At 41.6% G+C, this 18,520-nt stretch overlaps 1 protein-coding gene across 2 annotated transcripts; it reads left to right on the top strand.

Annotated features, from left to right (window-relative positions):
* The first annotated feature begins 1,318 nt into the window (after positions 1–1,318).
* tbc1d25 (TBC1 domain family, member 25) lies at positions 1,319–17,973 on the top strand. Of its 2 annotated transcripts, XM_034536871.1 has the most exons (8): positions 1,319–1,517; positions 2,469–2,578; positions 2,662–2,816; positions 8,435–8,562; positions 8,742–8,930; positions 9,593–9,868; positions 11,269–15,081; positions 17,583–17,973. In XM_034536871.1, the coding sequence occupies exons 1-7, from the start codon at positions 1,473–1,475 to the stop codon at positions 12,916–12,918; spliced, it is 2,553 nt and encodes an 850-aa protein (XP_034392762.1). In that variant the 5' UTR covers positions 1,319–1,472; the 3' UTR covers positions 12,919–15,081; positions 17,583–17,973. The 2 variants fall into 2 exon arrangements, with proteins under 2 accessions (XP_034392762.1, XP_034392763.1); XM_034536872.1 differs by lacking the exons at positions 1,319–1,517; positions 2,469–2,578; positions 17,583–17,973 and having other exon boundaries at positions 2,718–2,824; positions 11,269–13,363.
* The last annotated feature ends 547 nt before the right edge of the window (positions 17,974–18,520 follow it).

Raw genomic sequence — 18,520 nt, 5'->3', positions numbered from 1 at the left:
ATTTTCTCTGCACATGGCTGTTTAAAAACAGCACGCAAAGTCAACACTAGTTGTATATTCTGTACAATCGCTTGTTGCTCTGTTATGTTTGCAAATTTCACTTTTCTTATTTATAACTATAGTTTAATGTCAACACCTGAACTTTTGAGATTAATATCCTGTCATTTTTTTGAATATACAAGTCTAAACTCTGTGTTACGTACAGAGGGTTCATCCTCTGAAGTGAATTAGTGTTTATTCAGTCAAACAAACCCTTTTATAGTGAGGTAGAAATAAACATATTTCCTTATGGCAGCAGTTGGGGCAAGGCTCTGCTGCCCACACATGTTTTTGGGGTTTACATGGATGATATTTTGTCCAACTCCAAGTCCTGGGTCTGACAATCTGTTAAACTTCTTATAGTAATAGATTGGAGGGGAGAAAACGTCTGTCCCAGGTATAGTAAATATCTATGAGCTTACACTGAAGATGTGTTCAGAACTGTGTTGGAACATTATACCATCTTAACACCTCATATGTGAGCGTTAATAGCAACTTTCTAAGGCAATAACAACAATAAACACATGTATTTGCTACTTTTTGTCTTTGGAGTTTGACTTTTCAACAACCAACTCTGAATCTTTTGATTTCACTGCTTTCCTAAACAGGAACTATCTGCATTCAGGAAGACAGAAAGACTCCAGCAGCAGTGCACTGTAGTTCTACTGATGAAATAATATGTGATCCAGATCGAAGAATAAACGAGCCAGAGAGTCCATTTTAGTTATTGTTTTGGTTATCTATTTATTTTAAATGTTTGAATAGTATATGTATGTATGTATATATATATATATATATATGGGTGTCTGTGTGTGTATGTGTGTGTGTGTGTGCGTGTAGTGTTATAATAAATTGACTAAACAGGCTACATTTACTCAAGTACTGTACTTAGTACCATTTTTAGGTCATATATTTGAATATGTCCATTGTATGCTACTTTAAACTTCAGAAAGAAATATTGTACTTTTCACTCCCTTAGATAAATTAAGAGATTTAGTTAGGCCACTTTTTAGATTGAGATTTCGTCAGTTTGGTTTTGATCAAGCTACCCAAGTATAGAAATTAGTCACAATTAGCTTAATATTAACAAGCTTCAATTGAAAATACGTCCTCATCGGCCTGCATATAAACAGCACATACAGGGGCCATTTTGCTGCGTTGTGAACACGTTTACTTTTATATTCAGAGTTCTTCTGCACTTTTACCTCTCTGTGCATGGCCTGTCTGCAGTGACCCGAGTGTCCAGCAGGTGGCGGTAATGCAGTAGTAAACCGCTGTCAAATCAAAGCAGAAGAAGATCACGAAACAACAGCAACTCGGCTCGTGCTCCCCGCTGCCCCCCTCCCCCCCCATCATGTTATTGATCACCATCTCGGTGTAGAAGGAAAACAACTCTCACGACAACCACCCTGTTCCGAAACGGAGGCTTTAAAATGGCAGGCGAGGAGGAGAGGGGGGTGGTTCGTGTCAAAGTCAAGGTAGGAGGATTCAGGTGTGAGGAACAACGTCCGCTCGTTAGCTAGCAGCCTCGCGAAGCTGTTTATTAAACAGTTAATTGTTTGCTAACACGTCGAGGTGCTAACCTTCGACACGAAGACAACCGGGACTGCAGAGCGGTGTGTGAGCCTCTCCCGCGGCGACCCGTGTATGAATAACGTTACGTGTTGTTTTCACCAGCATTTGTGGTGCTCCATGATGTTTATGACAGCTGGAATCTTTAATTCTATTCAACACACCATTTATCTGTGCCGTAGTTTGACCCGGCTAATTACAACTGACAATGGTCTATTTAAACACGGTATCAAGAGCCGACCTAAGGCTAGACCCGGTGAACCCATACAGGCTTGAGGTGACGTCACCTGCCTGCTCAGCAAGTGCGTGCGTGCGTGCACTTGACAGAACTACATGACGTCCCGTGTTACCTGAAGAAGAAGAAGAAGAAGAAGAAGAAGAAGCATTTTGTGTGGCCTCTAATTCAGTAAACTTTTACTTGTTATTTAATTGCTTTACTGCATGTTTCAAAATGGTACAGAATGATATGAAATAGGATGAGGATTTTTATTGATTTCGTAAGAATTATATTGTGATTATATTTACATATAATTTAATCGTCTACACATTTCTGTGGTATAAATTAACAATTAAAGGCAAGCCAGTCATTTTAAACCAACAAAAGGAGTGATGTCAGTTTTTGTTTTACACACACACACATTTATTTCATCCACCTCACCCAGCCCTACTCTAAATAGCCATAATCTGTTGATTACATATAAATCTCAGCATGTTGATTAAAACGACTCTTATTTTGTTGGAAACTGTGCAGTACATCAATTATTCTCTTCTAGCCACCAAAATAGAATATTTGTTTGCCACCTCCCAACATATTTTCCCACAGTATCATGGTTCATTTGGGATATTCTGCTTCTCAGAAATGTGATGGGGTGCTTCCTGTGGAGTTCCGCTCCTTTGCTGTCGATCCTCAGATAACATCCCTGGAGGTTCTGCAGCACATTCTCATCAGAGCCTTTGATTTGAACGGGTAAGAGTCATCACCTTAGTCAAACTGTTGCAAAGACACATTATGTGTGTCATCATTTTCCTCTTTTTTGTCTTTCAAACTAGGAAGCGGAGTTTTGGGATCAGCTACTTGTCTCGAGATCGGAGTGGTGCTGAAATGTTTCTGTCTCTGCTGTCCGACTGGGATTTGGATGTTGCATTTGTCAGTGCTGCCAAACCATATCTGCAGCTCAAGATGGATCTAAAACCTTCAGAAGACAGTAAGAACGCAAGTATATCCTCGAAGCAAACTTAAAGGGAAATATGCTAAACTTTATTGTATAAAACCAAATACAAATCTAAGACTTAGGCTTTCTCTTCTAAGGATATAACTTCTGTATTTTCAGATGGATATTTGTAGAGAAAGACAATAAACCTGTACATTTATTTAAGCAAAGGTTCATAATTGTTCAAGTCTGTATAGTCGGATGTCCATAAGAACATTGAAACAGGTTTAGCTCACTGTAATAATTCCTCGTGATCACACTTGCCATTAAACAGTTCCCTCTTAATGTGTTTAATGCAAGTGATGGGTGACAAAGTCAGCACGAAAATAAGTTCCACAGTTTATCTGAAGGTAATATTACACTATGTTCACATTTCGAGGAAAGCGTGATGAGCTACATTGACTCCCAAAGTCCTCGCTGAAGTGTTGCTCATGCGCTCGTTGAGTTAGTTATGTCCTAAAATAGAGAGCTGCAGGAATTCAATTAATTTTGTATATCGGATACAAGCGGCCGAAATGAGCTTCCTCCATAGGGTGGCCGGGCTTAGCCTTAGAGATAGGGTAAGGAGCTCAGACATCAGGGGGGAGCTTGGAGTAGAGTCGCTGCTCCTTCGTGTCCAAAGGAGTCAGCTGAGGTGGTTCGGGCATCTAGTCAGGATGCCTCCTGGACGCCTCCCATTAGAGGTTTTCCGGGCACGTCCAACTGGTAGGAGGCCCCGGGGAAGACCGAGGACACGCTGGAGGGGTAATATGGTACTATGAGCTCTCTAGTGGGGCAATATGGTACTACAAGCTCTCTAGTGGGGTAATATGGTACTATGAGCTCTCTAGTGGAGTAATATGGTACTACAAGCTCTCTAGTGGGGTAATATGGTACTATGAGCTCTCTAGTGGGGTAATATGGTACTACGAGCTCTCTAGTGGGGTAATATGGTACTACGAACTCTCTAGTGGGGTCATATGGTACTACGAGCTCTCTAGTGGGGTCATATGGGGTAATATGGTACTATGAGCTGTCTAGTGGGGTAATATGGTACTACAAGCTCTCTAGTGGAGTAATATGGTACTATGCGCTCTCTAATGGGGTAATATGGTACTACAAGCTCTCTAGTGGGGTAATATGGTACTACGAGCTCTCTAGTGGGGTAATATGGTACTATGAGCTCTCTAGTGGGGTCATATGGTACTATGCGCTCTCTAATGGGGTAATATGGTACTATGCGCTCTCTAATGGGGTAATATGGTACTATGAGCTCTCTAGTGGGGTAATATGGTACTATGAGCTCTCTAGTGGGGTCGTATGGGGTAATATGGTACTATGAGCTCTCTAGTGGGGCAATATGGTACTACAAGCTCTCTAGTGGGGTAATATGGTACTATGAGCTCTCTAGTGGGGTAATATGGTACTACAAGCTCTCTAGTGGGGTCATATGGGGTAATATGGTACTACGAGCTCTCTAGTGGGGCAATATGGTACTACAAGCTCTCTAGTGGGGCAATATGGTACTACAAGCTCTCTAGTGGGGTAATATGGTACTATGAGCTCTCTAGTGGGGTAATATGGTACTACAAGCTCTCTAGTGGGGTAATATGGTACTATGAGCTCTCTAGTGGGGTAATATGGTACTACAAGCTCTCTAGTGGGGCAATATGGTACTACAAGCTCTCTAGTGGGGTAATATGGTACTATGAGCTCTCTAGTGGGGCAATATGGTACTACGAGCTCTCTAGTGGGGCAAATTGTTACTACGAGCTCTCTAGTGGGGTCGTATGGGGTAATATGGTACTACGAGCTCTCTAGTGGGGTAATATGGGGTAATATGGTACTACAAGCTCTCTAGTGGGGTAATATGGTACTATGAGCTCTCTAGTGGGGTAATATGGTACTATGAGCTCTCTAGTGGGGTAATATGGTACTATGAGCTCTCTAGTGGGGTAATATGGTACTATGAGCTCTCTAGTGGGGTAATATGGTACTATGAGTTCTCTAGTGGGGTAATATGGTACTACAAGCTCTCTAGTGGGGCAATATGGTACTACAAGCTCTCTAGTGGGGTAATATGGTACTATGAGCTCTCTAGTGGGGCAATATGGTACTACGAGCTCTCTAGTGGGGCAAATTGTTACTACGAGCTCTCTAGTGGGGCAATATGGTACTACGAGCTCTCTAGTGGGGCAAATTGTTACTACAAGCTCTCTAGTGGGGCAATATGGTACTACAAGCTCTCTAGTGGGGTAATATGGTACTACAAGCTCTCTATTGGGGTAATATGGTACTACAAGCTCTCTAGTGGGGTCATATGGTACTACAAGCTCTCTATTGGGGTAATATGGTACTACAAGCTCTCTGGTGGGTAATATGGTACTACAAGCTCTCTAGTGGGGTAATATGGTACTACGAGCTCTCTAGTGGGGTAATATGGTACTACAAGCTCTCTAGTGGGGTAATATGGTACTACGAGCTCTCTAGTGGGGTAATATGGTACTACAAGCTCTCTAGTGGGGTAATATGGTACTACAAGCTCTCTAGTGGGGTAATATGGTACTACGAGCTCTCTAGTGGGGTCATATGGGGTAATATGGTACTATGAGCTCTCTAGTGGGGTAATATGGTACTACAAGCTCTCTAGTGGAGTAATATGGTACTATGCGCTCTCTAATGGGGTAATATGGTACTACAAGCTCTCTAGTGGGGTAATATGGTACTATGAGCTCTCTAGTGGGGTCATATGGGGTAATATGGTACTACAAGCTCTCTAGTGGGGTAATATGGGGTAATATGGTACTATGAGCTCTCTAGTGGGGTAATATGGGGTAATATGGTACTACAAGCTCTCTAGTGGGGTAATATGGGGTAATATGGTACTACGAGCTCTCTAGTGGGGTCATATGGGGTAATATGGTACTATGAGCTCTCTAGTGGAGTAATATGGTACTACAAGCTCTCTAGTGGGGTCATATGGGGTAATATGGTACTATGAGCTCTCTAGTGGAGTAATATGGGGTAATATGGTACTACGAGCTCTCTAGTGGGGTCATATGGGGTAATATGGTACTACGAGCTCTCTAGTGGGGTCATATGGGGTAATATGGTACTATGAGCTCTCTAGTGGAGTAATATGGTACTATGCGCTCTCTAATGGGGTAATATGGTACTACGAGCTCTCTAGTGGGGTCATATGGGGTAATATGGTACTATGAGCTCTCTAGTGGGGTAATATACTACAAATATTACTGGGTATATTCCATAGCTCCAAAACACAAATATTGACAATTTGTATAATTTGTAAATATAATTAATATTAATATTATAGTTTTTGTATATACTTTTTTGTGTGTGGCTCAATTCAATTCAATTTATTTTCTATAGCCCAATATTACAAATTGTCCTCAGAGGGCTTTACAATCTGTACACATACGACATCCCTGACCTTTGACCTCACATCGGATCAGGAAAAACTCCCCAAAAATAAACTTTCACAGGGCAAAAAGGGAAGAAACCTTCAGGAGAGCAACAGAGGAGGATCCCTCTCCCCGGATGGACAGAAGCAATAGATGTCATGTGTACAGAATGAACAGCATTTACAAAGTTATATAAACACATTACACAAATATGACAATGTATGAATGGAACTCCAATCCATGAAACAGAAGGAGGTAGAGAGGAGGGGGGGTGGGGCGCATCAGCAGGGCCAACGCGGGAGGCCGACTCACCAGCATCAGACACCTCCAGGTCCAATGGACCCTATGAGACGTGAAGTCACAACGACTCCGGGGAGGAAGCAGAGTTAATAAGGTGCAATGGAGAGATGTAAATTCATCCATAAGGAGGGCTCTGGCTCCCATCCTACTTTTTAGGACTCTAGGAACCACAAGTAGCCCCACATTTAGTGAGCGCAGCTCTCTAGTGGGGCAATATGGTACTACAAGCTCCTTAAGATATGATGGTGCATCAACAATCAAGGCTTTGTAGGTGAGGAGAAGAATTTTAAATGTGATACTTGATTTTACAGGGAGCCAGTGCAGAGCAGCTAATACAGGAGTCATGTGATCTCTTTTCTTAGTTTTTGTGAGTACACGAGCTGCAGCATTCTGGATCAACTGGAGGGACTTAAGAGACTTATTAGAGCAGCCTGATAATAAGGAGTTGCAGTAATCTAGTCTGGAAGTAACAAAGGTGGGTGGGGCCAGACACCATGGCCCTCTATTGGCCAGCCGCCACTGCTAAGCTCTCTAGTTGGATAATGTGGTGGTACTATGAGCTCTCTAGTGGGGTAATATGATGAATTCTCTAGTGGGGTAATATGATGAATTCTCTAGTGGGGTAATATGATGAATTTTCTAGTGGGGTAATATGGTACTCTAAGCACTTAAAGTTCCTCATCTCAAAGTTAATGTTTATTGAATGTGTTTTTGGATAGATGCTTGAAATACGCTCTGTGTTTAAGCTGAAGAGGTTTTGACGTTTTGTTCTATAATATAAAATAGGTTGGTAAATACCCCTCTGGTGACTTTAGAAGCTTTGATATATTCTTAAAAAGGCCGTTGCTAAGAAGTGTCTAAATTAGTCTACTAAACATCACACACACACTAGTTTGCCTACTTAGCCTTGTTGTTTTTAGTTGCGCTCTCGCTAGCTTTTTACTTCTGTAAATTGTATTGGGCTCACTGGCTCAGTGGTGAGCAGGGTCGTCCTTCAATCAGAGGATCGGCGGTTTAATCCCCGGCTCCGCTAGCCCATGTTGATGTGTCCTTGAGCAAGACACTTAACCCCAAATGTCTCCCGTAGCTGTTCTACAGTGTGAATTTGTATGAATGATAGTTACTGCTGATGTGCAGGTGGAACCTTAGCTCCTCCCATCAGTGTATCAGGGTACAGGTCCATACAAGTACAAGTACAGGTCCATTTACCCTTCAGAAATCATAAAAGTGGTGTTCATTTATAACGATTATTTTGCTGAACAATATACAGTAAGTATTGTATGCATTTGTTTGCCAAAGAGTAATACAAATCCCATTGTCTGTTTGTGGAGGGAACCAGTGTGATGCCGACTTCCTGTTGGACTACAAAAAGACATCATTCCTGCAGCGCTCTATAGCACTGGAGACTGGCTCACAGCATTTTATTTAGAGAGTGGAACTGGGGGAAACAAAGACATATGATTGGTTGAAGCTTCACTGTGTCATTAGAGTGCTCCAGTTTGATTCATAGCACGTCACTCATGACAAGTGTCAGCCATCAGTTTGTAGCAGCACCAGCTTCCATTGAAGTGAGTGCAAACTGGTTGTGTCGCTTGTAGTGTGAAGACAGCATCAGGCTTCAGCAGTCTTAGTTCATCATTAGGGGAACACAAAGGGAGATTTCATACAATTAGTTGTCTAACTTTGGAAGGTAGCCACTTGATTCTACTAACTGACACTGCTGACACCTTGTATAATACACAGATAATGCTTTGAATACATTTTTCCACAGAACAAGGACCATGGATTCCGTCCTCTGTTATGTAAAAATTGTCTTGAGAAATGTTGAACCTATCCTTTAAGGTAAAAGTAGAAGATAGAGGTAGACCTGAATTAGAATAATTAAGTCTGGTGTTTTTTCTTCAACTGCAGGTCCTGTTATGGAGGACTGGGACATCATAAGCCCCAAAGACGTGATTGGCTCTGAGCAGCTTCTCGCAGAGAGGACGAGGTCTTTGGCAAATGCAGCTCTTCCCTTCACCCAGTCTCTACTTTCCCAGGTTCCCTCACCTTCTTCAACTGTCATATGTGTACAGATTGTAAAGCCCTCTGAGGCTAATTTGTGATTTTGGGCTATACAAAATAAACTGAATTGAATTGAAGTGTCATTATACCGTCTTTTACCTTCTATCCTCTGTTAGTCAAGGTCTTAGGTTGATGCCTTGTTTCACTTATTCAGGTGGGCCGCACCCTGTCCAAAGTCCAGCAAGCCTTCAGCTGGTCTTATGGGGAAGAGATCAAGCCATTCAAGCCCCCTCTGAGCGACGCAGAGTTTCACCATTACCTCAACGGACAAGGCCAGTTGACACGCCCTGAGGAACTCAGACTGCGCATCTATCATGGTGGTGTGGATCCTTCACTGCGCAAGGTAGAGTCCCTGTGTTTTATTAGCCAACTAAGTACCAAGCTCATGTTCTGCAGAGCCCCATATACACAGGGTTAGCTGTTAAATTTAATTTAATGCGATTTTTCGATTCTGCTTGTCAATTCTGTTTCTTATTGAATCCTAGTTGTGATTCCTTGCATAGAACTTCAGTAAGAAGAGAACCAAAATGTGTTTATTTTCAGTCGACTTTGCAAGATATTAATATTGTTTGTCGTAAATTATGATATAACCTGGAATTATTGACAGGGTTTTCCCCGTAATACATCAAAAATAGAGAAGTGCTTTATTTTCCACCTTTTTGTCCATGCACACACTAAATGTGCCAATTGAACATGATCCTTCAATCAGAGGATCGGAGGTTCGATCCCCGGCTCCACTAGCCCATGTCGATGTGTCCTTGGGCTTCACCCCAAAATTGCTCCAGTACGGTGTGTGAATGTTAGTTGGTCCTGATGGGCAGGTAGCTCCTCCTATCAGTGTATGAAGTGCTGAATGATGTCATGTAGTGTTAAAGGGCTTTGAGTGGTCGGAAGACTAGAAAAGATCTATACAAGTACAGGTCCATTTCCCATTTTACCATATATCACATTACATAATTAGTATTTTATGACTGTTAACTGCTGCATTGTCTGCTGTTGTGGTAGGTTGTTTGGCGGTACCTCCTAAACGTCTACCCTGACGGACTGAGTGGACAGGAAAGAATGGACTACATGAAGAGGAAGACGAGGGAGTACGACCAACTGAAGAGAGAGTGGACAGCCCGGGTCAGCCACGAGGACCTTGAATTTATTCGTGGCAATGTTCTTAAAGACGCCCTGAGGACGGACCGGGCTCATCCATACTATGCAGGGTCAGAGGACAGTCCACATTTGACCGCCCTTACAGACCTGCTCACCACCTTTGCCATCACACATCCTCAGGTGTGTAGAGATGTTTTGTAGCTTGTTTCTGAAATCTGAATCTGCTTGTTAAATAGTCCAGGTGCATCATTTAAGTAGAGGTTTTGAAAGGGAGGAGAGGGACAGTTTGCATACAGCGGTTCTAAAAACATAAGCACATTTTTATATTCACTGTGGCTTCCATTTTTTCTGGATCATTGCAAATAAACTTCCATAAATCGGATTCAAAATCATTAGAGTCTCTTTATGAAATAATCCAGTGAGTGTTGCCTGTCCATCCATGCATACACTGCAAACTGGAACTACCAACACCTAATTCAGCATACCTTCAAAAGTGCCACCTTGCAGACAATTCAACAAATTCAACACTATGCTTCCTGATTCCATCCCACAAAGCATTATGGATGCTGTAGTTCATTCATATACAGAGTTTTACTTCATATTGAAGTCTTGTAAACAAACCTAGAAAGAACCGCAGCTGATCCATATAGTCTGATTCTGGCCTCCCTCCAGCTGACCACAGGAACCTCTTTGCATTATGGGAGACCTATACTGCTAGTGGTAAAGTTACATGTATGCCACATTTCCACTTATTGTTAGGTTCTCCATTGGTAAAAGTTACACTGCAGACCACTAATTGGGCCAAGAGAATCTGCACAGACCCGCCATCTTTAAGTGGCCAAGCTACTGACCGAGGACATTTCTGTGTGGATTAAAGGATTCAGTCACGTTGATGTCATGGCAGTTTCTCGTGGTGTCGGCTAAGAATCCTGCAACATTGAGGGGGTACTATCTGCAGTGGAAAACAGTCAATAAAACAATTATTTGATATTATCAAAACAAAAACACACCCACAAATATGAATTCAGATTGACACGACAAATGATTACCTTTTTTCCCAAATAAAAACAGAAACAAGGCAAGGCAAGTTTATTTATAGAGCACAATTTGTACACAAGGCAATTCAAAGTGCTTTACAGCTACGTAAAATTACAAAAAAACAAATAAAATAATTCCATAAAAATAATAATATATTAATTATATTAAAAGCGAAGAGTGCATATAAAATACTTTCAGTTATCAAATAGAACCGTTTTCAGCCTGGATTTAAACATTGTCAGAGTTGAGGCCTGTCTCACATATTCTGGAAGACTGTTCCAGATTTAGGGTATTCAGGAGCAATATTGTAGCAATACTTCCATTATGAGATGTTTGACAGCTGAGTTGTACCTGTATGTTAACTGTTGGGTCATAGGGTTTGTTGGTCCTCATGTGCCGTGGTGGTTTTACATGTACGCACATTCCAAAGCAGAATATGAGATTGATAAATCCCATGCTTCTATGATATATGAAGCCCCCTCTGTTAATGTTTTTCTTTGTAAACTGTAGACTAATGTAACTGTGGACGTGTTTTCTTTCAGATATCATACTGTCAAGGCATGAGTGATATTGCCTCCCCTATACTTGCGGTAATGGACAATGAGGCACATGCCTTCATTTGCTTCTGTGGCATCATGAAACGCCTGGAGGGGAACTTCCGGCCAGATGGACAGCTCATGTCTGTTAAGTTCCAGCATCTGAAGCTGCTCCTGCAGTACTCGGATCCCGAGTTCTACTCCTACCTGGTGTCCCGAGGAGCCGACGACCTCTTCTTCTGTTACCGCTGGCTGCTTCTGGAGCTCAAGCGGGAGTTTGCGTTTGACGATGCTTTGAGGATGCTCGAGGTAACTTGGAGCTCTCTGCCTCCGGATCCCCCTGAAACCGAAGTGGAGCTTCAGGGACCACCAGTCGAAACCGATGAAACTACGTCCCGAAGAGACGACGACAAGATGGTTGAGAATTACCTCGGAGAAAATAAGGAACAAAAAGAGAAGCAGCGTAGACAACATATGTTGAGGCCTTCAAGAGAAGAACCAGAGATGAACAGCAATGCTGTAATCAAAGGAAAAGACAGAAGAAATGTAGGCGCTGAAAACGGGAGCAAGAGAGGTGAATATGCTAATCCTCAAGTGAGCAAGGAAAAGGCAGACATACAGGCTCCTCCTTTTGAGAGGAAAACTAGTTTCGGGGAGTTTAAATACTATACTGCCCGTAATGAAGACAGCTTTCATATGGAGGATGCTGAGCAGCCACAGGGTTTGATGTCTTCAAAGTCCATAACAAGCATCCCACGGCGCCAGTCGACTGTTGACAGTGAGGAGGACATAGAAGAGAGAACACCTCTCATAAAAAACTGTGACAATGGTCTTTCTCCAATGTCATCGCCTCCTTTTTCTGGTGGCCTACCAATCTGGCAAACTGTCCCTTCTGTGTCCCCCACATCTCCAGCTTCATCCTCGAGCTGGCCAGGTGCCTCTCCAGACTCTCCTTCAAAATCCACAACCAATGAAAGTGAGGCCTTCCCAAGAACTGTGCCAAAGGTATTGACCTCTTCTGCCCAAATGCTGAGCAGTACAGGGATTAACTCGCCCACGACCCCCACTCTAAAAGCATCAGTTGCGTCCCCAACCTACAATCGATCCCTCCTCTCTTCACCCATTTTGTCCTTTGGAAGAGGCCCTTCGCTGTCTGGCAGCAGGTCGACCCCTAGCACCACAGCTAACACTCCCAGTTCTTTGAAAGCGGAGACCACCAGCATCAAACCGTGTTCCCTGCCGCCTCCTCAAGAGTTCGGCAAAGGCAATCCCTTCATGTTGTTCCTGTGCCTGTCCATCCTGCTGGAGCACCGAGACCACATCATCAAGAACAGCTTGGATTATAATGAGCTAGCCATGCACTTTGATCGCCTCGTGCGGCGCCACAACCTGAGCAGGGTGCTGCAGCGGGCCAAGGCATTATTTGCAGACTATTTGCAGAGTGAAGTGTGGGACTCGGAAGAAGGGGACGAGGTTAGCTCGGACTCCCCGACAACAGCTACAGCCGGTCAACACTCCCCGTCTTCAACCATCTCTACCAGGCCCGTTTACAGCCCCGTAGCATCGCCTCAGCCATCGGCTCCCAACTCTACCTATAACCTGGCCACCACCATTCCCTCCCCAACAGTTCAAGTGTTCCTTTCTCCCACTTCCTGATTGCATCATATGTCATTGGTTCCCCATCCTCAGTAGACTTTGGCCCTTTGGAGGTTTAGACCTTTTTATCGGCCGCCCTCCACATTGAATTGGGCTGTTAAGGATCTTCTCATTCTGTGTATGCTTGAATACATATGTATATTCCTTGTGTCTGTAATCCGTTTATTTATCGACCTTTCAAGTTTAGCCATTTAGTTGTCTGTCCTTGAAGAGCTTCATTTCTCATCATATCTTGCTGATGCATGAAATGTTAGACCCTGTGGTTCTGGTGTCTGACAGTTTGGCTGATTTGCCAGAACCGACAAATGTTTTTAGCCGCTTGGTACATTTTGCCTTTTTTGTCCTTTTTGATGAACTTAGTTTACAAGTTCCTGTTCTGTCCAATAAGCCACGCACGTGTCTTAATTAAAGCACTCAAGTTCCGTTGGTTCTATACATATGGTAATACCCAGATTAATTGTCAGTCTGTCACAAGGTAAACTGAAGACACCACTGAGAAGCAAGGCCAGCACACATACTGGACTAACCTTCCTGACCCAGCCTGTCACCTTGAACCTTAAAGGCTGAATCAACACTACGTAGAGAGCTGAGGGCACAAATGGGCCGACCGTTGCCCCAAGAGGTGATGATTTGACTTTGGCAGCAATATAAAACCTCTGCTGTGCAGTGCGACCGTATAGAGAAGTAAACTTTAGAGGAAAGAGGCATGAGACCTCTATTGACATGATGCTCACTTATAAACTGCATTAAGAAAAACACCCAATATTTAAAGGGAAGGTCCACTGATGTCACACAGGAAGTCCTACCCACCCTGTGAAAAAAAGAGCGTTGTCAAGTAGAAGGCCCACAAATCTTAGGAGCGGTGTGAATGCTTTCAAAGTCAACAGAAAGACACGATTAAACACACATTTGCCTCCAGCTTCAAGGACAATGTTACAACTCATTTGAACAATGCACACTGATCCCAGGGCTCATGAACCTGCTTCATAGACAAACAGGAAATAAGAGCGCTGGACTTCCTGGGTTCAGTCAGAGAATCAATCCCACAGATGTGATCCATGCATCCGTTGCTAGCTTCCAGCTAACGTGTGTGTGTTTTGTAAATGAACGGTTTGAAGGACACAAGTCAAAAAAAGGTGCTTAATTTTCTATTTGTACACACATTACCAAAATAACCCTGGTGACGTACCCAGTGCTCTCCGTTTGGACATGGAGACTCCAGATGTATAAGAGACCGTCCTAATTACGATCTGGGGTAGGGAGGGTTGCATTATGGGAAATGGTGGATTCAGTGGGGTAACCCAGTCACTGCTGTCTGTCTCTGCTGCTTCCATTTCAACGGTTCTTTTAAAATATGTCTCTTGCATGTCCCCCAATTTTATGAAAGTGCAATATAGATCACAATTTCAACACACATTGCCTCAAGCCGTTTGGGAACCAAGTTGTCGGTTGGATTTTTCTTTTTACTTTTTCTACTGAATCTGGTCTTGGTGGCCTAATACCCAGACATATGGGTCGAAACAGAACAATGTTGCTGTGGCTCATATATTCCACCACTTCTACATTCATACTGTTAATGTTTTACGCTGTAGATGAGCCTAAATGAATCTATGTCTATCTTTACCCTGTGATTGTGTTGCTATGAGCTTGATGTTCTTGTCATTTCCGCTATCACCAAAACCAAACCTTCTAAAGGTTTAATGTCGCTTGAATGCTTTACGGATTACTGCTTCGGTAAAGAAGTGGGTCCATGATTTACATTTCTTTCCTTAAGTGCTCCATATTTAAGGGGGAGGTAAGAGGACGTGAGGGACAGGGTCCTAAACTAAGCTCACATCAGCAGAGCATGTATTGGTGAGACGTTCACATGGGCGGTTTAGTTTGAGCTAAATATTCTTACACAGCCACAGGTGTTTTTTTTATGTTTAGTTTTTGCTTGTTTATTTTTCTAACTTTGAATGTGACTCAGCCAATCACAACTGAGCACTGCCAACAGCTGTTGTGGTCTGACCACCGAGGAGCAGATGAGAATCTGACATTAAGAGGATATGTGGTTACAGCACTGTAGAGATCAGTGTGGCGTTGATCTCCATTCTACACATACCTTTCTGGTAATATAGCGTATGTGCTGGACTCATACATTCAAACTACAGCTCTAGTAAAGTAAGTACTGTACAGTATTACATGCTTTATTGGGTCATTATTCAGAGATGTCTCATTTAAGCACTTTGGTTGTTGCTGTTTCCCAAAGACTGTTTTTTGTTCTGTGTCATGATTTGAAAGACCTCATCGTTTCTGTGAATGAGGCTAATTTAAGGTATGTTTTAATGGCGTATTTACTCTAGCTTTGCGTCGTTGCTGATGAGAAGGGAGTGCTCTATAAGTCATATCTTTACCATCATTTTGTTAGTGTGATGGACATTATAAAGAGGAATATGATGGGATGCCACTTGGGGGAAAAAAACATGCAACATGTTGGCATAAAAATGCCTCACTTGTTTAAAGCCTTGATTTCTATTTCCGTTGGTGCTCTTAACATCCGTCTTCATGGTGTCACCGTGGGCTCAGATGTTCGAGGTCAATGATTGGCTCTGGATGTTGTCTACGTGGTGTCACCGTGGGCTCGGTTATCTACTGAGATGTTCGAGGCCAATGATTGGCTCTGGATGTTGTCTACGTGGTGTCACCGTGGGCTCAGATGTTCGAGGCCAATGATTGGCTCTGGATGTTGTCTACGTGGTGTCACCGTGGGCTCGGTTATCTACTGAGATGTTCGAGGCCAATGATTGGCTCTGGATGTTGTCTACGTGGTGTCACCGTGGGCTCGGTTATCTACTGAGATGTTCGAGGCCAATGATTGGCTCTGGATGTTGTCTACGTGGTGTCACCGTGGGCTCGGTTATCTACTGAGATGTTCGAGGCCAATGATTGGCTCTGGATGTTGTCTACGTGGTGTCACCGTGGGCTCGGTTATCTACTGAGATGTTCGAGGCCAATGATTGGCTCTGGATGTTGTCTACGTGGTGTCACCGTGGGCTCGGTTATCTACTGAGATGTTCGAGGCCAATGATTGGCTCTGGATGTTGTCTACGTGGTGTCACCGTGGGCTCGGTTATCTACTGAGATGTTCGAGGCCAATGATTGGCTCTGGATGTTGTCTACGTGGTGTCACCGTGGGCTCGGTTATCTACTGAGATGTTCGAGGCCAATGATTGGCTCTGGATGTTGTCTACGTGGTGTCACCGTGGGCTCGGTTATCTACTGAGATGTTCGAGGTCAATGATTGGCTCTGGATGTCAGGCTGTGACTAACCTCTGGTGTGCGACTGGAATGTTCCAGTGATTGAATGCATGGTGTTCACCACATAGGAAAGGCTATTTTTAACCAGTAGGAAATATCACTACGCACAATATATGTATATATATATGTATATGTATATATATATATGTATATATATATGTATATGTATATATATATGTATACATATATATGTACATATATACATATGTATATATATACATATGTATATATATATGTGTGTGTGTGTGTGTATATATATATATATGTATATATATATGTATGTGTATATATGTATATATATACATATATATACACATATATATGTATGTATATATATGTATATATATACATATATATATATATATGTATATATATATATATATGTGTGTGTGTATATATATATATGTGTATATATATATATGTGTGTATATATATATATTTATGTGTATATGTATATATATACATATATATACACATATATATGTATGTGTGTATATATATATGTATGTATGTATGTATGTATGTGTGTATATATATATATATATATATATATATATATACATATATGTGTGTATATATATATATTTATGTATATATAGATGTATATGTATATATATATATATTTATGTATATATAGATTTATGTGTATGTGTGTGTATATATTTATGTGTATATATATGTATGTATATATATGTGTATATATATATGTATGTGTGTGTGTGTGTGTGTGTATATATATATGTATATATATGTATGTATGTATATGTATGTATGTATGTATATATATGTATGTATATATATATGTATGTATATATATATGTATGTATGTATGTGTGTATATATATATATATATATACATATATGTGTGTATATATATATATATATATATATATATATATGTAATTTAATTTTCCCCTGTCGTGGACATCATGCATCCGGAGGGTTGATCCTGTGTTTCCATTTTGTCCAAAATGGATCAACAGGAACAATTATTGAACTTTTCATTTGCCCAATTGAAAGGGCCGAAGAGCTGTCCTCAAATGTAAACCATTCATACCAATTAAACTTGTAACACAAGAAAGCCACCAGTCGGAAACGATATGCTCATGTTGAACAATAATATTATTTTTGGTTTGTTTGTCCGTTTCTTATCTAGGTATGAAAACGTTGACAATGCTCAGACTTATTTGTTGTGCACTATGATATGGATTAAATGAGAGGATGGAAACTCACTCATAAACATGAATTATGTGTTAATACATCTTGAGACCTTGAATCTCCCAGCTCATTGTACCATAATGCACCAGAACAAAGTTAGGGAATGTATGTTAATATTGTAAAATTGTATTATTTGCTTTTCACAGCATTGTCGACCTGTGAGACTGTATTCACGGTTTGAGTGGCCTGAGCAGGAAGTGTGACGCTCCACCTCGAACTGGGAAACCCCTCTTTTACAAGTGCTTCTGTTTTAAGCAGAAACTAAAGTACTCGTCATGTCTTTGGAAAGTCCTGTATGATTGTTGTGGTTATTACTCTTACATTTGGTTTGGCCTCCTTTTGTATATCAGTATTTAAAAGCATATTTAAGAAGAACTGAAGTATCTGGACCATGAGCAACATGTGCATTTACAATACCATTTCTAAATGATTTGTTTATCTCAAATGATATATGTGCACAAAAGGTAAACTTTTAATCATACAACACACAACAATGTTACGGATTGTATATTGGACACAAATAAATAATCAATGCAAGCCATTGGGTGAAGGATGATTGTGTTTTTCAATCTACTGATCAATGCTATGAAAGGTTGACAGCGGTGTATCATGTTGCTAATAATCAGAGACGTGGACTTGGGTTAAATTGAGTCCCTGTTTTGATGAATTGCAACTTGACATGAAATAAATGACTTGAGACTTGACTTAAATAACTTGTCTGTGTTCATTTAATGTTTTCAGTTTAAATATAAAACATGCTTGGATTGGCATCGTCATGATTGGATGAGTACCCTGTCAGTCAAGCTCCTCGCGGCACTCCCTAATGGTCTATGGATCCGATCAGACTGTATAACATGGAAGAGGAAACCACCATCTATACAACACTAGTTCAGTTCCCTCGAGTGTTTAACTGCTACACTTTGACTTAGTCTGGCATGACCACGGTGACTAATGTTAAGATAAATATTACTGCGTAACTGATATTACTTAGTCCATTCACAGTCTTTATGATTCTTCAGTACCTGTTCGACTGCTTCAGTCGGTTCAAACTGTTCTGATCCAACCCCCTAACATGCTTCCTAGA

Source organism: Cyclopterus lumpus, chromosome 7 (genome assembly GCF_009769545.1).
Source record: "Cyclopterus lumpus isolate fCycLum1 chromosome 7, fCycLum1.pri, whole genome shotgun sequence".
NCBI classification, from domain to species: Eukaryota; Metazoa; Chordata; class Actinopteri; order Perciformes; family Cyclopteridae; genus Cyclopterus; species Cyclopterus lumpus.
Note: the sequence above shows the minus strand (reverse complement) of the source record. Positions and strands in the feature narration are given on the sequence as shown.